The sequence below is a fragment of the Andrographis paniculata genome, unplaced genomic scaffold (assembly GCF_009805555.1).
Source record: "Andrographis paniculata isolate CXL003 unplaced genomic scaffold, ASM980555v1 Contig30END, whole genome shotgun sequence".
Lineage (NCBI taxonomy): Eukaryota > Viridiplantae > Streptophyta > Magnoliopsida > Lamiales > Acanthaceae > Andrographis > Andrographis paniculata.
In genome coordinates, this window is record NW_026137563.1 from 432,249 (window position 1) to 453,706 (window position 21,458).

A 21,458-nucleotide genomic window follows, 5' to 3' on the forward strand; every position below is an offset into this window, starting at 1 on the left:
AAGATGAGAAGAAAATCGATTACGCTCATGGGCAACACAGAGGGCAGCGCAGCAGGCCGTTTTCATTGCACTCGCGGCACCACCGCCGCTGCTCGTCGTCCTCATCAAAGACCTTGCGGCTGCCATTGCAATCCGTGCAAGGTATAAACCTCGCATCGTCGCATGCGTCGCAAGGCTTCATCGAATGCTGAGGAAGCCCCCGGACAAGCTTCGCGAGATCGCCGGTTTCCGACAACTGCTTGATCAAATCTGCGCCGCCAATGTAGCTTCCCTTGATGAACACCTGAGGTAATCCGAAACGCTTCTTTCCAAGCACTTTCTGTAACTCGGTTTTGTAGGCTGCATCCATGGATATGTCGCGCTCGTCGATGTTTATTCGGAAGCCTCGGAAGATCATCCGCACGCTGTGGCAGTCCTGGAAAGTCCGCCGGATTCCGCGGAGGCTGGTGAAGTAAACGACGACTCTGTCCTCGGTGCCAGGAAGTCTGATCGGAGACTCAAAGAAGATGGAGGAGATGTGTTTCGGGGTCGAATTCGGGGATTCCGACGGCGAGGTTAGGGATTTGGTAGGGAAAGGTAAGGATAACGATAATGAATGAGAATGTTGGGGATTTTTCTTAGGGGATTCGAAGATCGAACAGAGTTTCTTCACCTTACCGTGGAAGGTATTCACGCCGGAGGATTTTCTGACGGATCCGTTGCGCTGGAACATCGAGAGGCTGTACAACGATGTTTTATCTTCCGCCGGCGAGGTGCAATGGACCGATGCCGATCGATTGAACGCCGGAGCCGCGCCGGTTTTGGCGCCATTTGTTGTGTATCCCATTCCCGATCGGTAATGGAGGCTTGAATATTGATAAAAGTGTGTTGTTGCTGGGAATGTTCGCCGCCGGTGACTGTTGATCGGATAAAATTGTGACCTCGCCGGAAAAATGAATCGTGGATTGCCAAATTTTCTGGATAATCAGAGACGATTAAACAACGAGAGGATTTGCAGAATAGAATCACAATGATAAAATGGAAATGGAAATGGAAATGCAGGAGAGGGGAGGAGAGAACTCACCAACGACGACACACCGCAAGGCGGTGGGGGCAAAGCGGGGCGTGGTAGATTGGGAGGGGATTTGCCTTTTGATTTTTGGACCCAATTTTTTTTTTTTTTCTGTTTTTTCGGAATTTTATTTTTTTTTAAAAAAAATTCAAATTTCGTTGTTTTAGATTTTTATTTAGATTTTCTATTTTGCCTTCGTTTGGTTCTGGAAAGAAGGTACTTAACGGTCCTGGGACCTCGGGTCCGGTCTCTTTTAAACCAGTAAGTATGTAGGCCCCACAATGGAGTGTGAGGTGGCAACTTGTCTGGTTCTGCGGTCCGGGGTTTTATAATGTGCGTCATATGTGAGTCAGAAGTGTTTTTTTTTTTTTTTTCTCTTTTGAACATGGGTTTAGGTTTTAAATTTTGAATTTTTTTATTAAAATAATATGATCCTTCCGTCCGTAAAAACAAATGTTCTTATAATAATATTTCTATAATATATTATAAATTAAGTAAACAGTACTATTATTTAATTAAAAGATGATATTTTTTATTTTTGGAATGAATAAAAATATAAAATGATATTTATTTTTTTTTAATGAAACAGAAGAGTGTACATAAATTCAATGGATAAATTTTTTTTGACAATTTTGAAGAGCTGAATGAATAATTGTTTATTCAGGTTTCTGTAATTATATTTCATTATTATATTTCTTTTGAAGATATCTATTTAATTTACAAAATAATGTTTTACTATTCCAAAATTTAAAATATAAAATAGTAAAAGAAAAAATACTACAAGTTAACAAATTTAATATGATTATGGAGAATAATATATATATATATTTTGATTGCTGGAGAAAAAGATTTGTATTGATATATATGTCTTTTTTTTTTTTTTCCATGTTTTTGTTTTTCCTTATAGCATAAAATTTGCAACCGTTATTATAAGTAAATTAAATTCTCAGATCAAATTTAATAATTGGCAAGACGAATTATATTAGATGAATCATGTATAATAGATAAGATCAAATGACGTCAAGAAAATTTAAACCGATAATCTGATCCATATCACAAATTTGACTCTCGCACCACTAGATTATGTGTTTATTTTCATTTTACTTATGTGCAATTGCAGTGTATTTGTTTGGAGGTTTGAATTTTGAGTTAAAATTTGAATAGTAAAAAATTTGAATTCGAATAGTTGTATGATGTTATATAAATAGACGTTGATGTGATATTTTGAATATAAAATTAATTTTTAGTATAATATAAAAAATAAAAAATAAGTGTTTAATTTGATATTTTTTAAGAAAAAAAAATGGGATGAATAGTGTATTAAAAATTCAATCCCAAACAAACACAGCCCTGTGATTTTTGTTAATTTGTATCTAGTAAATCATTACTGTGTTGATTGATGGAGTAAATCAAAATGTGAGCATATATAAAAACAAGTAGAGAATACATATAGTATTTATTTAGAACGTCATGTGTGGTTAATTAGCTCATACTTATTTGTATATGTATTGTATAGTTAAAAGTATTTTTCTTTAATATTTTTATATGTCCTATTCAAAAAAAAATTTTCCTAATAAAGTATAAATATTTTATATAAATACTAAAATACTTCTATATTTTTATCAATTTACAAAAATGCTACTACTTCTGTCTCGTAAGAAAGGTTTCGCTTACTTTTTTTTGTATTATTGTACTTAATATTAAAAAATATTTGTATATTTGTATAATTGACTCTATAAATGTTATTATATTTGTATTATACACCTAATAGACTAATATAAATAATTTTATTTTTTTCTCTTAATTTGTATTATGTATTAATAATTAATATTCAAATATATACACGTAGGGTGTTGAGGTGCAAACATAAGTCCCACATTGAAAGTTGTAAGGCAAAATTGTCCATAACTCCCTTGTAGTTTCAAAATTCAGCGTAAATCTCTCATTTACTTTAAAAATTATATGACATCTCCTTATACGTTAAAAAATATTACATGAAACCCCACTATGATTTTAAAACTCAGCGTAAAACCGCACTTTACTTTAAAGAAATGCATGGCGCCTCTTTATACTTTCAAAAATATTACATGAAATCCCTCGTTATGCAAAACATACAGATAAGAAATCATCTTCTCATCATATCAGGGAGTTTTCATGATGATTGGATTTCATGCAACGTTTTTGAAAGTATAAGAGGGTGACATGCAATTTTTAAAGTACAGGGGGATTTTACGCTGAATTTCGAAATCACAGGGGAGTTATGATCAATTTTACCAAGTTGTAAAGAAAAATCACACCTTATAAGTCTCAAATAAACTTCACTAGTATGAACTTACTGTCAAACCTAATATTTTGCAAACTAGACCGACAAGGCAAGTCAGGAATAAATTAGTAAGGATAAAAATGTTAAATTATTTTACATATTTCTACTGTTACCCTTCGGGTGCGTTCTGGGTAAATCCGTCGGAGTTTGCACCCATTATACTCCCTTCGTCCCATAACAAATTATGTATTTTTCCATTTTAGTTTGTCTCATAACAAAATATCTATTTCTTTTTTTTTTTTAGTAACTATACTATCTACCTAATATTACAAATACTTTTATGATTTACAATATATCACACAAATATCATTACATTTATATCACACAAAACTAATAAGGTTATTTTAGTCATTTCTACTATATCCTAATATAATACTAATATTTCTAAAATTATATGCAAAAAAAAAAAAAAAACGAATACCTATGAGACGGATGGAGACCTACTTTGTTTCTTTATATCATATGTTGCCTACTCAAGTTATATAATTGAGTATAGTAATAATCGTATTTTTATTAATTAATCGAGCATGTTCATTAAATTAACATTTAATTAAGACTGTCACTTGGAGTGCACGTGCCCGTAATAATTGCATTCATCTAATAGTATCTACCATAATCCATTAATTAAATTAAATTAAATGTAGGCAATTGGTATCATCATCATCATCTTCTTTGATTTAACTAACTAACAAACTATAGATACATACATCCGCACAATATAAGTATATATATATATACTTTATTTTTTCAAAAAAAATAAATAATTTAACACAAGATATAATTTTTTATATTATCGACAAAATTTATTAGTGAAAAATCACCAAAAACTAAAACACTAAACAAATAGTAATAATAATAATAAAATTACTAATTTACTTGTATAACTTCTTCATTTATTTTTATTTATTTTAAAGAGACCATGTAGAGGGTTAGGTCAAACAGAAACTAGTTGTGGGGTTGTTACTTTTGTTGAAATTTCTTGACTTTTAAAATATAAATATTATTATAATTTATAAAATTAAATTAATTAATTTTGTGTAGGTGCATCTTCCCTTGGAATTTTATATTAATCAATAGGTCAGTAGCTAGGGTATTGTTGCCATGTTCCCTCATATCTCTTCCATCATTTATTTTATTTGCCATCATTAATTATAATAATAACTAATTAATTAATTAATTAATTAAATTACAAGTAGGTCAATGACTGCTGGCTGCTACTAATAATAATTTAATAAACAATATCAATCTCATCAATATATATATGTTTATAATTATCAGAAAGATCATTGAATGTAGTCCAAATATATAGTAACACAATAATATTCTTGAATATAAAATTTCATGGTTAAGGTTTAGGTCAAAATAATCCCAAATTTGAGATATTTTACAATCACATATTTTAATTTTAAATTTATTTATTTATTTATTTCTATTGCTTTATAACAATCCCAAATTATAATTATAAAATAACTATTTGATATTTCCAATGAAAATTAATAAAAATATATATTATTTTTTAAAAAATTATAAAACACTAATATTTATTGTTTCATTTATCTTCTTGTTAGTTATTAAGGACTATGTTATTCAAATATTTATTATTTTCTTAATGATATGTAACACTTCCTCCGTCCAATTTCTATTGTCCTAAAGTATATTTATACGATTTTTTTAGGTGATTGTCTTTTTGTTATAAATTGACAAATTTGCCCTTAAATTGTATGGTAGAGATTAAACGTAATAAATGAATTAAGGGTAAAAATATAAAATTTGTGTTTAAAAAAAAGAAATAGGACAATAGTTGTTGGATGTTCCAAATAGAATAACATTAGTTTATGGACGAAGAGAGTATTTTGTTATATATATATATATATATATAGTAATCAAAGTCTAAAAATACAGGAAGACAAGTAATTTACAATAAAATAAAATAAAAATAAGGCTATACAATCTAGCACTTTAAAAAAAATTCCCAACAAGATATCAAAATTTACAAAATGTAACATTACTTTTCTCAATATTTCATATATATATATATATTATAATTATTAAGGGCTAACTACAAGTCTTTTGTCAATAAATTAATAATAATAATTATTCTTATGATTACTATTGAAATTTTGTCCTTAATCTACTAGGGGATAGACATTCTTCATCTGGCTTTCTTTTATTACAATTTGCCTCATTTTCTTCTTCTTCGACTTCGACCTCGACCTCGTCTTCGTCTTCTTTAATTAATTTTCCCTTCATCAAATGTGGCCTTAATTTATTAACATCAGATTGCTGCACTGGCTTCAGGAAGAATTCTTCAGCCCCTTGTTCTAAGCAGCTGTTTATTCTCGACGGAACGTTCTCCGACGACATTATCACCACCGGGATGTCCTTCAACGATGTCGACTCCTAAATCAGCGAAAAAAAAACATAATTAATTATTCATAAAAAGATTAGATTTTTTAATGTATATGGTTTAATTATTTAATTTTTGTTTTTTTTTTTTTTTACCTTGATTTTTCGGAGAAGATCGAATCCGGTAATTCCTGGCATGCAATAATCTGTGATGATCAGGTTTACTTCCAATTCCTACACAATAATAAAAATAATAATATTAATGATCAAATAATTATCAAAATAATCAATTAATTAATAGTTTAAATTGATAATAAGAATAAAAATAAAGTCTTACATGATCTGTGTTGGTGTCTGAATTTTCATGGTCATCAAGTAACCCTAAATATTCAAGAGCTTTCACACCAGATTCTACTGCAGTCACTGCATTATACAACACAATTTAATTAATTAAAAATATTCAAATTGAATCGAATATAATCGAATCGAACAAACCCTAACCCTAATTCCCCAATTCAAACCCTAACCCTAAAAGAAAGAATCACAAAAAAATAATAATAATAATAAAAAGAAATGATACCTTGATAAGAGGAGGTCTTGAGAAGCCTTTCGATCAATTTTCGATCGATGAGGCTATCGTCGACGGCAAGAACATGAAACTGTGATGTCTCCATGGCTATCGAAAACTGCCAATTTGCAATGAGATAATTGCAGATGATTGGTTATTGTTGGAGGGAATCAAGAATGTGGTAAGAAAGATGCAACTTTTAATTTATTTATTTATTTATTTGAAAGAAATAGGGGGAATTGATTTGAATTGAAATGAAATGAAATGAATGTTATGTTTATATATTGATTAGGGTTTTGAATAATGATAAAAGAGATACAGAAAGATTTGGACAGTTTGGAAAGATCAATGAGAGAATCTCCAAGATCTCCCAAGTTGATCTTTGAATTGTAGAAGCAGCAATGAACTTTCTAAAATTAAATTATTTCAATTTTAATTTCAATATAATAATATTCATTCATTTGGGTTTTCGAAATTTTATATATTGGTGGAAAAGTGGAGAGATTCTTTTGCCCTTTCACATCCCTAAGAGCTCTCTGTATTACTCATTTAGTTATTTTATTTATTTATTTTTTATTAATCTATGTTGGTTTTAATAATATGAAATTTATTTTATATTTCGATGTTATTATTGTTGTTATAACATGACTAGATGATATTAATTCATCCCATGCACGTCCACATTTTTATGCTCATATTATTTTTTTTATTTATTATTATTTGAATGAAATAATATCTATGTTTAAAACTTTTTTTTTTTCTATAATATTTCTATTTAAGTAATTTAGGTAGAGATTATTCATTTAATCTTTTCATATATGTGGAAATTATTTAAAATTTTAAACTACATATAATAAGTGATGATTATAATTTAGTAATGAATTGTTTATGTTTTATAAAATGAATATGGTCACCCAACAATTTTTAGTAGATTATTAAAATATATGTATATATATATTTTTTATTTGATCCAAAATGTAATGATCATTTATTCAATAAAAATATTTTCTTTTTCTCGTAAAATATTTTAAAATAAATAAAGATAATTTCACTCAAACAAAGTTATGATCCTAAAAGATATATATACTTTCACAATTTACAATAACATCTAACAATAAATATTCTAATAAATCCTGAAAACTATCATTCAATTTATATATGTTTTAAAAATAAAATCTAAAATTTAAAAAAGAAAACCATATACAAAGAATCTTTTCAAATCACCGACTCCATATATATTATTTTAAAATAATAAAAAAATGATACATTTTGAAAAAATATATCATGTTTTGATTTTATTGTTAATTATATTGACTTAATATTTGAAATATTTTTATAAACAGGTAAAAGAAAAAATGTATATAAAATGATGATAAAAAAAAATAAAAAATAAAAAATAAAATTGTAAATATGATCACTCCAAAAAAGTATTTTCGACACAATTTTTCGATCAATATTATACGAAAATACACATGCACAAGGTGTATTCCATTTGTCCTTTTAGATGTACATATTTTTCATATTAGATATATATTTATAAAGAATAATATCGATAATATAAAAATAATATTTTTTTTTTGTATTAAATTATACATATTGAATTTTTGTGAATCGATAGATTGTATATATCCGTTTTATGTGAATGTTGTGTATATATTGCATGTTTTATAATATTAATTGTGAATCACATTATCAAAAACTTATTAGCGATACTAACATTCATATTTTCTATACTCAGACGGAGTAATATTTTTTAATAAAATGTGTCGTATAAATTTTGTTCCTAATTTGGTTTGGATCTAATTATAAATTAAATTCTTATAACTTTCAAAAATATTTTGGGTCTATCAGGTATATCTCAGGTCGATTTCTGATAATCGAGTCCGGCTATTATCAAGTCAACTATCTGTATTAAGGTTGGATCTTGAGCCGGACCAAAAAAAAAAAAAAATCTATTTTTTCATATATACAAAATAAAAAAAAATAAAAAAAGTGAGCATATTTTTTAGTGACATATGAATTACTTTTATTTGAAAAAATAAACATAATCACATTCTATATATTATGCATATATATTCTCTCTTTCTTGTAAAAGTTTGTTCACTTTATCGTTTTAAATTTTCTATGAAAAATATACTCATATCTTATTAATGAAAAATACAACTAATTTTTTATAAAAATATATATATTATTTAGTTACTCAAATATTAATGATAGATCCTATATTTCTTACACTAATTCTATTTTATTCCAAAAATCACACTATTACTATTAGTGATCTTATAAAATTCCAATTGTATTTGTAAAAAATACACAAATAATACTAAAGATATATTTTCCTTTATTTTTTTAACGACGCAAGAATCCGCAATCGTTATTCGAAAATGCACGTTGAGTAAATCTTCGATCGAATCTAATATCCTGCAAATCACCTGCGCCACCGGTTCATTCTTACGGCAAGAAGGAAGAATAGTAATTTTGCATTATTTTAAAATTCATTGAAATCTTCAAGTAATTCAAAGGCAAATAAATATTTCTTGGTTCTGTACAAAAGGACATGATCAGATCCAGCGGCTGTACGTACCATTTTTATTATTATTTATTATTATTATTTAAATATTATATACTCCATATGTGTATGTGTGTGTGTTTGTGAGTTGGAAAGTGGTAGTGCACAGAGATAACGTTGTTTGGAATCCGTGTGATATGATTTCCAATTGGATTACGATCAGCTATTTATATTTATTTATTTATTTATTTATTACCATCCAAATTTCATATATATTTTATTTTATTTTTATTTCGATGGTGATGGTGGATAACATTTCATTTTAAAAATATTTCGAATTAACTTTTTATTGATACCTAATTGATTAACTATTTTGACCTAATCCATGTTGAGAATGCACAAATATTTTTAACCTTTAGTAAATGGTGTGCAACGTAAGCTTGTGACCATTAAAATTAATATTTTATAAAAAATATATATTTTTTTGATATTTGTTAATATTCTTTCCGTCTCATAATTATCTATCCGTTTATTTTTTTTTTATGTAATTTTAAAAATATTAATATTATATTAAGATATAGTAAGAATAAAGTAAAAATGACTAAAATAACTTTATTAGTATCGTGTGATATAAATATAATTGTATTTGTGTAATATATTTTAAGTTGTAAGGATATTTGTAATGTTAAGTAAACAATACAGTTACTAAAAAAAAATAATACTTTGTTGCGAAAAGGAACATGCATTTATTAGTAACTTATATAATAAATGGAGTTTAGATATTTACATGGGCTCCATTCCAATCCGTTTTTATTTTTATTCCAAAATTATTATATGTAAAAAAATAAAAATAAAAATTGGTGTGACATAGAATTTTAAGTAAGTTTGAAAATAAGTAAATAAATAGAAAAATATATTTTGAATAAACTATAATATTTTTTTAATAAAAATTGTCGATATAAGTGGAAAAACAAAGTTTATTTTTCCTTTTTCTTTTTTTAAGTGCTTTTTTATATCTATATAATAGTAGTACTAACAAATATAATAGTTGAACACGTATGCAATGACGTATGATAGAATCATTAACCTTATTCTCATACACATGAAAATTTTCCAACACTTTTCAAAAGATTTGTGGACAAATGTTGTCCTAATTCATTAATTTTATATCAAAGTTAAGGGGTGGGCCTAATACTTTTGTAAATGGGCCAAAACATGAAAGCCCAAAAAAGGACCTTACACAGTATACAAATTTACTGCATGACGAGAATTTGATGAAGAACAATGCAGTGTGTTTGTGTTTGTCAGTATCTTCCTTTCTAGTAACTGAATTTGTAATTTTTAGGGTTTAGGGTTTAGGATCTTCACCATAAAATTGGAATTGCGCAGTTAAATCAATTTGAATGAGCCAGCTGCAATGGAAATGGAATAGTGCTTGGGAAGAAGAGGCGCCTGTTTGGAATCCGTGATTTCCGAAGTACTCAGAGGTTAGGCCGGCGGGGGAAGCTAATTAAATTGAGCAATGACCACCGCTCTGGCGATATTCCTCTCCGCCGCGGCGGCGGTCGTCCTTGCCATCGCCGTCACTTCACCTGCTCTACTCAACAACTTCCGCACTCAATTCTTATTTCCATCCCGTTAGTTCATCTCTTTATCATTTTTATCGATGATACCACTTCTTTATTTCCGATTTCAAGCTTCTTCGCGTAATAATTTGTCGGAGCTCATCGAATTTACATTTTATCTTTATGTTGTGGTTGAATTGTTGTTGTTGTTGTTGTTTCTCTGGTTTCCTGTGTTTAGGAGAAATGGCGGATTTGGTGGTGACAAATGGGACTATATACACGGCGGACGCCGCCGCACCTTTTGCTGATTCCATGGCGGTTCGCGGCGGTCGGATTCTCCGAGTTGGCAACTATTCCTCCGTTCAGGTCTATTATCTATTGCTCCATCTCTGGCCTCCTTTCATCTTCCCAAATTTCATTCTGGAGGCACTTCGTTCAATTTCTGCCATTGCCTGTATTGCAAGATTGTGGATATTACTATTTATTAGTTACTGGCTTAAATAATTTGAAGTAAATTCAAATATTCTGAATTGCCAGGAGAACTTATCTAAGAATTTTTGTGGCTAAAAAAATTAACATTTGTTCATCATTCAGAAAACACTCTTCTTTTACACTAGTGAATTTACTTAACTGAATTAGAATACAAAGTGTTGGATTGAATCATAATTGAATTATATTAATATTATTATTATTATGATTATTATTTTTTTCTTGCTATTTCCTTTAGACAAAACAATTGGGATGAAGTTATGTTGGCAAGTTTTCGGTCAATAGATGTGAATATCAAGCAAGAAATGGAAATCAAACAAATTGAGTATTCTCTTGAAGCATATTAGTGGTATAGCCATTTGATTTCCCCATGTGATTTTACAATTATACTGTTGAGTTTCAACTTTTGGATTCGAGTGTATGTCACTGGCCTCACTTATACATGATGTTATTGAATGCAGGGTTTGGTTGGATCCGCAACTAAAACATTGAATCTGCAGGGGAAACTGGTGGTTCCTGGATTCATTGATTCTCATGTGCACATGGTTGCTGGAGGATTACAGGTTTACCCATTTTATTTTATTTTTAGTAGTTATTTGTTTACTGCTTATGGTGCCAAAGAATTTAACTATTGTCTTCATTGTCACGCACGCACGGGCTCTAGCATAAGAGAACTTATCCTTCACTGAAATTATAATATCATTATATCATATATATCAGAAAGGCATATGAAAATGGTTGTCAATTTGTAACATATAGCTGGACATATGTAGAGCATATATGTATAATACTTGCAAGCATAGCATTTTGCACTATTATGACTATTTAACTTTACAAAAGTGCGTCATCTTGCATAGCAAATATCCAAACAAAGTAATGGATCTTTTCTACATGACTATAAAAATAAATCCCAATACTTGTATTCTGTCCTTTAATTTATAATGGTCTAATTTGACATTTCCCATTGCATTTTTTATTTTTGTAATACTGAACTTTAATCACTGATAGAAATTAACATTTCAAGAATTTGGTTGTATATATTTGCTCTTCTCTTGCCCTTTGATTTTGTGCAGATGTTTATAGCTTTATGGTTTACAATATCTCGATGATTACTTTGCTATTCTTCTGGCTATTCTTTTCCACTTAATTTTAGAATATTCAGAGCATTTAAGTTTATTGTAGGGCTAAGTCTTTGCCTCTTATAAAGAAAAGTGAGTGAACTAAAATGAATGATTGCATCTTTTACCGTATTGTTGGAATGTGAATCATCCAGATGGCTCGAGTTCAGCTCCATGGAGTCAACCAAAAAGAACAATTTGTGGAAAGGATTAAAGAGGCAGCATCAAGTGAGTGCTAGCTTCTTAATAAGGCTTTGGTACTTGAATGTTAACTTCCGTTTGCATCCTTTGCATCTTGCAAATTGATTTAGAATGGCCTATCTAAACTTGTGCTATTTTCCTTGTCCACATTTTTTCAAAATCCGGCAAGTGTTTTCAAAAGCTTCTGTTTTTTACCTTACTCTGTTAAAGACCAAAATCAGTTACAAGAGATAACTAGTGCACATACACAAGGGATTGGATTCTTGAGAGGACAAGAATTTCTTTTCCAAAGGAATAAAAAATAAAATGCTTTTCCCATTCAAGTTTGCAATTGCTGCAAATATCCGGCAACGGGCAAGGAAGTGAATTCGAGCAATGATACTTTATTCTGCTTATCTTTTGCGAGTTACATTACAATCACTGTCCTAATGCTTGACTTGGAAGTGTATAGATATGCAACCGGGATCCTGGCTGCTGGGTGGTGGTTGGAACAATGATCTATGGGGAGGAGAGCTACCAACAGCATCATGGATTGATGATAGTACTCCACACAATCCTGTAATAAGTTCAGTTCATCTTTTCAACATGCTTCGGTGGTTAAACTAGCATGTCACTTAATTTAAAGTGATGTGTAGGTTTGGCTGACAAGAATGGATGGCCACATGGGCTTGGCCAATTCAGTTGCACTAAAAACTGCTGGAATAACTAAGTCCATGGTCGATCCAGATGGCGGAGCTGTGATTAGAAACAATAATGGAGGTGCTTTTTTCTGTCATTGCTAGTGTTTCTTGGTACAGTTTACATTGTTCTGAAAAGAATAGGTATTTCGGTGAATGCCTAAACTTTGTAGAGAACACCTTTTTTCGAGAGAATATTTTCTAATCCCTTGTGCTCTAATGTTTTAAATTTATATGAACCAACAATGATGAATACTTTTAGTAGATTCTATTTACGACTTGGTCATCGTATGCAGACCCGACTGGTTTGCTGGTTGATTCAGCAATGGAACTTGTCCTTAAGTATGTTCCAGAAGTCTCAGTGGCGGAGAGAAGGGAAGCTCTTTTACGAGCTAGTGAATATGCTCTGACTAAAGGTGTCACTACAGTTGTTGACGTTGGCCGTTATTTTCCGGGTGCATCACCCGAATCCCCATGGGAAGACTTATCAGGTATTTTGTATGCATCATTTATGTTAATTTATTTCAAGTTGTATTATATGTGCAAATTCTCCTTACAATTTTATCTTAGCCATGGGAATATAGATTTATATGTACCCTTCAAGCGGCATAACCCAAACAAAAAGAAAATGAAACTTATTAGGTCGTGCAGCCATATTTATTTGGCCTTATGTCGGCTTTTCTTACAACCTACAATCTTAACATACTAAAATGAACAATATTGTGCCGATTTGTCAAAATATAAAATATGGTCATGCTTATTGTCTTTGTAATGAGTCCTTTTATATATTTAAAGAATGAAACAGCAGAAAGTACATTGTGGCATACAGGAAGGCACAACCAACAAGTGAATCTGATGATCACTTCCAAAGAATTTATACATGTTATTGAGTTCTCATTTAACTAACTAGTTTCGTTTGGGTGCTTGCAGATGTTTATAAATGGGCCGATTCGTCAGGGAAGATGAAGATTAGAGCTTGCTTGTTTTTTCCAATGGAGACATGGACACGATTGCATGTAATCCCATGTTCTTTGTATCTTTCCTTAGTTTTTGTATGCTGTCTACTATAATTTTTAATGAAATCAGAAGATATATAAGAATATGCTCAAAACATGAGTTTGGATTTTGTGATTTTGGGGATTCTTGTTCATTATGTAGGAACTTGTAAAGAGCGAGGGCCATAAATTGAGCCAATGGATTTATATAGGCGGCATAAAGTCTTTTGCAGACGGATCTTTGGGATCTAACAGTGCACTGTTTCATGAGGTAAGAATATATATATATATATGCACATGGTCTTTCACGTCGATGATTTGGCTTCTTGCTTCACTTTTTTTTGTTTGTATTTTTTTGGTTGAGTACCAACATTAATGACCACATGTCTCATGTATTTGTAGCCATACATCGATGAATACAACAATTTCGGCTTGCAAGTGACGGATACGGACACACTTTATAATGCAACTATCTCTGCGGATAAAGCTGGCCTTCAGGTGCATTTCTATATTCTATAAACAGCCCTCATTGCATTGTATCATCGGGAGGTGTCTTTGCATAATAGTAGCATTTCGTAGCTCATTTCAGGTTGCTATTCATGCCATAGGTGACCGGGCCAACGACTTGATCTTAGACATGTATAAATCAGTGGCTACGAAGAATGGGGATAGGGACCGAAGATTTCGGGTAATTTCAAGCACTAACATATTTCTACAGTTAAAACCCTTACATCTTTGTTTTCCTTTCCACTTGATTAAACATGTTTACAAAACTTTAGCAAAATGTTGGCAGATCGAGCATGCTCAGCACTTGGCTCCTGGGGCTGCAGCTAGATTTGGCGAACAAGGAGTCATTGCCTCTGTGCAGGTTCTTCTAGCGTTATGTTAACGTTTGAATTATAAATAATTATAGACTACAATTTGTAGTTCTTCAGAATAGAATCTTGTTGATATATTTTACAATTGTTGGTTTAAATTTTTCTAACTCTGATGCGTATATTGGGCGGCAGCCTGATCATCTGTTAGACGATGCTGATTCTGCCGCCAGAAAACTCGGGGTTGAGAGGGCGAATCAAGAGTCATATTTATTCCAATCACTGCTTTCTTCCAACACACAGCTGGCCCTCGGCTCTGACTGGCCAGTAAGTTCACTGAATCCATCTGTGTCAATCACCGGTTCTATGGACTGACATCGACTCTAACTTCTTCGCCTCAGGTTGCAGACATAAATCCTTTAGGTAGCATAAAGACGGCGATGCATAGAGTGCCTCCCGGCTGGGATCATGGTTGGATTCCATCCGAATGTATTAGTCTGCACGATGCGCTGAACGGGTAAAGCATGTTTTCATCGTTTACTTGGTATTTATTTATTTTTGTATCTTCGATGATCACCGGCATTTGGACAGTAAATTTAACTGTATATGGTTCCGTGTTGATTTTGGTGATCTTCTTGGAAGGTATACGATTTCTGCTGCGCGGGCGAGCCTCCTTGATGCGGACGTTGGATCGCTGTCTCCCGGTAAAATGGCGGACTTTGTGGTGCTATCTGCAACAGGTTTTCACGACATGGAAATGGACATGGACGCAAATTTTGTGGAGGCTACGTATGTTGGAGGATTACGGTCTTATTCCTATCAAAATATTTGAATTTGAATTTGAATTGAATTTTGCGATGATGACCGTTGTCTTTCTACTGTTTCTTAAGGAGGCATTATAGCCGTTATGTATTTAAAATATTGAATTCAATATTCATATAATGTGTTGTTGGTTTATGTGATTCGTTTACATTATATTAATATAAATGATGTGTTGTGAATAGTAAAATTATGTATTAGTATTTGTTAGTATATTAAGTGAACAATGCTAAATTTAAAATTCAGTACTATTAAGTGAGGTTATGGGTTCAAACTTCAGACGTCTCTGGTCACCTGCCAGGCCTAGTTTGCAGGTTCAGCCGGGGTTGTCTATTGAACTTTGACCGAACTATAATTTTGAACATACATACAATTTCTTAATAGAAAAAATAAATAAATAAATAAAAATTCTTTGTCAAATTGCAAAGTTAAAAGTCAGAAATCACATTCATTCTAATATGATAAATTATATATACAATTTCAACTTTATAAAATTAGATGTGACAAAATGATATAAAAATAAAACCCCACAAACATTGCCAAAATGGTCTCTCCCACGTTCAATTAAATAAATAAACATTATTGTATTGTCCCATTCCTCACTGTCACTTTTAATTTCGTTTTTTAGCTCTTCTTAGTTATGAATATATTATAAAAATGGAGTTTTTCTATATTTTATAAAGATTCAGACCACATTATTATACATATATCTGTATGTTTGAAATGTGGTTTTATTGGATATTTGAATAGTATTTATAATTACTTTCGAATTATTATTTAGAATTTGAAGGCAAATATTTTTTTTTAAAAAAAAAGGTAAAATCAATCTGTTTTAGTTGTTTTTTAAATTCACTTTATTTTACCTCATATTTAAAATATTATATTTTAAAAAATTAGGTTTAACTCCATTGAACGTGCAATGTGTGATGCCGCAAATGATACAGATATTATTGTAATTTAAGATAAATATGAGACGTGCTTTGCAATATCAATCGTGCCACCATTTTTACTTGTAATAAATAACAACGACAATATTAAAAATATATATATAAAAGTAAGTACTATTATCAGTAATATTTTGTTAATGCACTTTTGTAGGTCTGGATGGGAATTTATCAACATTACAAACATATATTTTTGAGGAAAATATACAAAAATAATAAAATATGTAATTTCAGATAAATTATTATTTTTTAATTTTTACATCCAATCAAAATTACTTAATTTTGTCGATTAAAAAGAGTATTTTACAAGTCTTTATTAGAAAGAACACGTAATATTTGTAATAATAATATGTAGTGTTTGTTTATAATTACAATGTGTGATGTATAAGTATATATCATGTGCTGAAATGAACCACGTGTGAACCTATATCATTTGTTAGTTCATGTGATATATTTGTATTATATTAATATAACTAATGTGTTGCCATTAATATTACGGTATATTATTTGCTAGTTACCTATGTGCTATTCAGTACAATGCTGAATACGAGAATCATCACCGTAACCGCCATCGTATACTTGGTCGTCATATATTACTTTATTTGAGAAATTTGTTATATTTGCGTGTTTGGCACTATTTCAATTCCTTTAAAAATCATACAATTTTTACAAATTAATGCTTGAGTTGAACTTGATTAATTTATACACATTGAGATGTGAATATGCCAAATACATATGAAGTTGATTGAAATGTGCATTCCATTGTCATTTGCATTTACATTTGAGTCTATACAACCTTATTCCGACGTAGTCCGAATTTCCGACATGCAACTCTTCGTGTGTGATAAAAATTATCAGTACAAAACAATACATACATACATTAGATACATACATTCCTTTCATTTTTTCTTCAATGCCTCTTTTTACCTTCACCGTTCGTCCACGACAAGGCCGTCTTATTCCGAACCTTCTCGTAGAAATCTCGTGCTGATTAATTCGTCGATCCGACACCGATAATTCTCGATCGACAAATATAACGGCACGAAAAAAAATTTGTAGATATATAAAAAAATCGAGGCACCCTCATCGGACAAGAGGAAGCTCTGTTGCGACGTAACGGGGATAAGATCGGTCGATCGGTTCGGATTCTTCCGCGAAACTAATCCAATTTATACCGTTTTGCAATCGATCAAGTGTCTTCGGTGAAAACTTTGAATATGAAGTCGCGGAATCGCTTAGAATACTGCCTCGGGTCAACCGCCGATATCGAAGCGGGGTCGTGTTGGAACGACTTGTACGCGTGCTCGAGCTTTTTACTAATGTCGTAGTCTTGTAGAATGTCAATTATACCGAATACGAGAACCACGTTGTAGTAATCGCCGGTTGGCGTCCCGACGAGCTGCGTCTCGCCGTTGTTTTTCCTCACGGCTAGTTCTGCCCGCGCGGGGATGCTCGAACCGAGGTGAATCGACGCGGGCCTGCAAGAAACAAGTAGTAAATGTCGAGGTTAAGGATTCGATTATTCGATCAATGTCGTCATCGTCGACACGAGTGAGTGATCGACGTACCACTTAGGATCTCGGCCGTCATCCATCGTTTCGTTCGGATTGTTTCTGTTCCCTACGAAAGTTTCGAAAATGATTAATCAATGTAAGGGTTTTAGCGAACAAGTATCGAATTTTAGCGGGGAGACAATGTACCACCCATCGATCGAGTATTGAAGATTAAAGGCTCTCCCGACGATGATATCTCCCGGAAGTGAACCCCGACCAAGAGACTATAATCCATAATCCTCTCCTTCTCGAGGAACTCGCAATCGTGATCGACTTGCCGGCGGAACTCTTGGAACCACGATTTTTGGAGTCGGAAAATGAAGTTCAAGTCGAGATCTTTGAGGGTCGTGGTCGAGTCGATCTCGGATTCGGGTTTAACGGTGAGGCGGCCGAGGGAGGAACCTTTCAAGTCGAATCGTCTATGAGTCGCGTATTCGGTACAGAACAAATTTCCCATAATAACGAACCGCACCTGCTCGTCGTCGTCATCGTCGTTGTCGATAGATGAATCGCAAGAGTTAGTATCTTTAGACGACAAATTGAATTAACGATGTCGATAAGGGTGCGTCGAGTTGCATACCGTACCTTCTTTTGTGCCGGTCCGCTCACCTTGACGCAGTGAAGGCCGTAGAATTTGGTGACGAGCGTATGCTCGTATTGTCGAACGTGGTTGTAGTAAGCCGGAAGCATTCGCTTAAGCACCTGAAATCGAAATCGAGTCGTGAATTTGAGTTCGAACATTTATCTAACTGAGGTTAATGGAATCAATCGATTGATATCGAACTCACTTTCACTTCGGATTTCCTCATGGTTTTGATCATGTACCTGTCGTCGCTAGTCAGGTAAAAGAAGCTCCCGCTTTTTCCCGGCGACGAGAGCTCCCGGAGGGCATCGCTTCCGCAAATCGACATCATATAATCGGCGGGATCAACCTTAAATAATCTCCTGAGTGTCCTGAAAAAGAGGCAATTTTTATTCACATCTCAACATTTTTAAACGAGCCGAGTTGAGCCGAGCCTTTTGTAAGAACAAACCTAAAGAGGGAAGGGCAGTAGTCCTTCCATTTAAACTCGCACGACGGATGTGGCGGCGTGTGCTTCGATCCCTCGGTAGGAAACCGAGTCCAAACCTTATCGTTAGGATCAAACACCGACGGTTTCGCGTTGATCGACACCGTTGGCCCCGGCCGTCCCACGGCATGCCTGCATTGTACTCGGATCAAATATCGTTTGTCGGAATTCTAGTTGAGAATTCGAAAAATCGAAAGGTTTCGATACCTAATACCGAGCTGCAAGTTGAGCATTAGATCGTAATGCTTGTGGCCGCGAGTGATCGTCTGCCCTTGCCGCTTCGCCGGCTTTATAATCATAACTGGACGTTTATAACCCGGCGCCGCATCCGATAATTCTTCGGATGCCGTCGCGCCATCGAACTCAGAGCAACTTCCGACGCTATCCGATTCCGAGCCCAACGATTCGGTCAATGTCGCGTCGACGGATTCCCGCGTCGACCGGGCGCCGTTCTTACAAGACCAGCTGAACATTTTCTGCGAAGGTAAGATCGGAATTTTCTCGCCGGGGCTTATCCGGAAATCGATCGTGCTCGCCGAATAAGCGTCTTGAGGATCCCAATCGAGGTTTCCGGTGGCGGCAGCGCCTCCGCCGGCGCTGCCGTTCGGTGGATAATAAGTCCCGCTGCGATCCTTCGGATCCTCGCTCCATACGCCAACGTAGAAGCTCCCGTCGGCCCACCGGAATTTCCCATTGCCGCAGGGCAAGCCGTCGGCCCAATTGCCGTCGTATTGGTTGCCGTCGGCCCAGATCATGGTCCCGGTGCCGTGCATCTTCCCCAGCCTCCATTGGCCGATGTATTGGTTGCCATTGCTCCATTGGTACCTGTATTAGGAGTAAATTTAATGAACACGAAATCGATGATATGGATAATTTTTCAACACGGCCGTGTTGTACGGACCTCCCTTTCCCGTCGGGGGAGTTGCGACGCCATAGCCCCTCGTAGTGATCGCCGTTGTCGTAGCGGCGGACGCCGCTGCCGTGGCGGGTGTCGAAGAGCCAGCCGCCGGAGTAGGTGTCGTCGGAGGAGCCGGTGTACGTGCCCTCGCCGTCCATGTAGTTGTTCTTGAAGTGGCCGTCGTAGACGGCGCCGGACGGCCAGCTGAATTTTCCCTTCCCCGTCGTCCGGCCGCGGCACCACCGGCCGGCGTACATACAGCCGTCGGCCCAGACGTACTTGCCGATTCCGTGGGGGAGATCGTCGGCCCATTGGCCCATATAGACGTCTCCGTTGGGGAAGTTTTTCTCGACGTGGCGGCCACTGGCGGCGCCGCCGCCGTCTTCGTCGTCGTCGTCGTCGACGTGGGCAACGGACATTGTCGCGAATAGGCTGGGGGGTCTCTTCCTGGCGACAGATTGGACCTTCTTAACCTTAATTTCCCACACTTTTGTTAGCCCCAGGAATTCTTTGTTCATTATCTATCTATCTATCTATCTATCTATCCCTTCTCCGCCCCCAATTCACAAACCCTAATTCCTTCCCCCCAAAATCAATGCTCCTTCTTCCAGCCATGGATTCCGGCCGCCGCTGCGTGCGGATTCACCACACACATTTCCCAAAATAAGAGAATCGAAAAGAATTCCAAGATGAACAGACAATGAGACACCGAAACGGATCAAATGCGAGACGAGATGAGACAATCTGGTGCAGTTTAGGCCAAAAACAGAATTTCAAATTTTCCGATAAACAGGCGAGATTTGATGGGAGGAAGAAATGGAGAAACAATCGATCATTCCCACCAAGAGGGGGGAAGAGGGATTGAAGATTGAATTCGCAATGATCGATTGATCCAAACCCCAACCCAAATGAAGAACACGAACAACAATAGAAATCTTCTTCTTCTTCTTGCCCTTTTGATTCCCTCTGAAAATGGTGACCTGTCTCTCTCTCTCTCTCTCTTGTTTCTCTCTCTATTGATTGAATTTGATTATTTCCTGAAACTAAGAAGAAAAAAGAAAGAATTATTTTGTGCTCAGGATCGACAGAAAAACAGGAAAAAAGAACCATAAAGAGACAGCAACAAACAAACCAAAAGGCAATGAAGGCCCCCTTTCTCTCCTTCACTTTTTTTATTTTTTAATATCTTATAATAATAATTATTACAATTATCGTTTTTATATATATGTAAAAATTTCTTACAGGGTTTTTCTCATTGCTTTTTTGTTTCCCATATTTTTCAATCAACCAACAAAAATAAATTCAGGCCCTCTTCCATATTTTTAAATTTCTTGCAAGTTGAGAAGAGAGCCTGAGAGAGAGAGAGACAGAGGAGAGAGAGAGGCAGACAGAGGAGAGTGGTGTGCTGAGTTTCCGGATTTGGCTCCTAATTCTTCTAACATACCTAACAATTGGAAGGATTACATTTATTACATTTTATTTATTTATTTATTTAAGCACTCAAAATTTACCCTTAA

The 21,458-nt window shown here is 33.8% G+C and overlaps 4 protein-coding genes across 5 annotated transcripts; 1 reads left to right on the plus strand and 3 right to left on the minus strand.

The window, feature by feature from the left end:
- Positions 1–25: 25 nt before the first annotated feature.
- On the minus strand, positions 26–826 carry LOC127246663 (uncharacterized protein At5g39865-like). The gene has a single exon (XM_051268163.1). The coding sequence runs from the start codon at positions 824–826 to the stop codon at positions 26–28; it is 801 nt and encodes a 266-aa protein (XP_051124120.1).
- A 4,500-nt stretch (positions 827–5,326) lies between these two features.
- Positions 5,327–6,654, minus strand: LOC127246665 (two-component response regulator ARR8-like). The gene is made up of 4 exons (XM_051268167.1): positions 6,301–6,654; positions 6,058–6,143; positions 5,877–5,954; positions 5,327–5,774 (listed from the first exon to the last, which is right to left on the minus strand). The coding sequence occupies exons 1-4, from the start codon at positions 6,392–6,394 to the stop codon at positions 5,484–5,486; spliced, it is 549 nt and encodes a 182-aa protein (XP_051124124.1). The 5' UTR covers positions 6,395–6,654; the 3' UTR covers positions 5,327–5,483.
- A 3,425-nt stretch (positions 6,655–10,079) lies between these two features.
- On the plus strand, positions 10,080–15,614 carry LOC127246984 (protein LONG AFTER FAR-RED 3). The gene is made up of 15 exons (XM_051268675.1): positions 10,080–10,434; positions 10,601–10,728; positions 11,313–11,414; positions 12,125–12,197; positions 12,622–12,728; positions 12,806–12,929; positions 13,144–13,338; positions 13,778–13,863; positions 14,006–14,113; positions 14,245–14,340; positions 14,432–14,530; positions 14,636–14,710; positions 14,853–14,984; positions 15,059–15,174; positions 15,300–15,614. Exons 1-15 carry the CDS (start codon positions 10,320–10,322, stop codon positions 15,487–15,489), a joined length of 1,746 nt encoding a protein of 581 aa, XP_051124632.1. The 5' UTR covers positions 10,080–10,319; the 3' UTR covers positions 15,490–15,614.
- Positions 15,615–17,161: 1,547 nt separating this feature from the next.
- On the minus strand, positions 17,162–21,026 carry LOC127247002 (phosphatidylinositol 4-phosphate 5-kinase 6-like). 2 transcript variants are annotated; one of them, XM_051268696.1, is made up of 8 exons: positions 19,945–21,026; positions 19,251–19,868; positions 19,008–19,175; positions 18,762–18,927; positions 18,559–18,675; positions 18,124–18,445; positions 17,989–18,040; positions 17,162–17,898 (listed from the first exon to the last, which is right to left on the minus strand). In XM_051268696.1, exons 1-8 carry the CDS (start codon positions 20,457–20,459, stop codon positions 17,610–17,612), a joined length of 2,247 nt encoding a protein of 748 aa, XP_051124653.1. In that variant the 5' UTR covers positions 20,460–21,026; the 3' UTR covers positions 17,162–17,609. The 2 variants fall into 2 exon arrangements, with proteins under 2 accessions (XP_051124653.1, XP_051124651.1); XM_051268694.1 differs by having other exon boundaries at positions 18,121–18,445; positions 19,945–21,025.
- Positions 21,027–21,458: the final 432 nt, after the last annotated feature.

Bases quoted from the DNA above. Each gene is read 5' to 3' on its own strand.
- LOC127246984 (XM_051268675.1), top strand. From the start codon at position 10,320: ATGACCACCGCTCTGGCGATATTCCTCTCCGCCGCGGCGGCGGTCGTC. The intron at 12,729-12,805 runs GTAATAAGTTCA...AGTGATGTGTAG, and splicing joins ATAGTACTCCACACAATCCT to GTTTGGCTGACAAGAATGGA. The intron at 14,341-14,431 runs GTGCATTTCTAT...AGCTCATTTCAG, and splicing joins CGGATAAAGCTGGCCTTCAG to GTTGCTATTCATGCCATAGG.
- LOC127246665 (XM_051268167.1), bottom strand. From the start codon at position 6,394: ATGGAGACATCACAGTTTCATGTTCTTGCCGTCGACGATAGCCTCATC. The intron at 6,144-6,300 runs GTATCATTTCTT...TGTATAATGCAG, and splicing joins CAAGACCTCCTCTTATCAAG to TGACTGCAGTAGAATCTGGT. The intron at 5,775-5,876 runs GTAAAAAAAAAA...TCGCTGATTTAG, and splicing joins ATCTTCTCCGAAAAATCAAG to GAGTCGACATCGTTGAAGGA.
- LOC127247002 (XM_051268694.1), bottom strand. From the start codon at position 20,459: ATGAACAAAGAATTCCTGGGGCTAACAAAAGTGTGGGAAATTAAGGTT. The intron at 18,676-18,761 runs GTGAGTTCGATA...TTTCGATTTCAG, and splicing joins TGAGGAAATCCGAAGTGAAA to GTGCTTAAGCGAATGCTTCC. The intron at 17,899-17,988 runs GTACGTCGATCA...TGTTTCTTGCAG, and splicing joins GACGGCCGAGATCCTAAGTG to GCCCGCGTCGATTCACCTCG.
- LOC127246663 (XM_051268163.1), bottom strand. From the start codon at position 826: ATGGGATACACAACAAATGGCGCCAAAACCGGCGCGGCTCCGGCGTTC.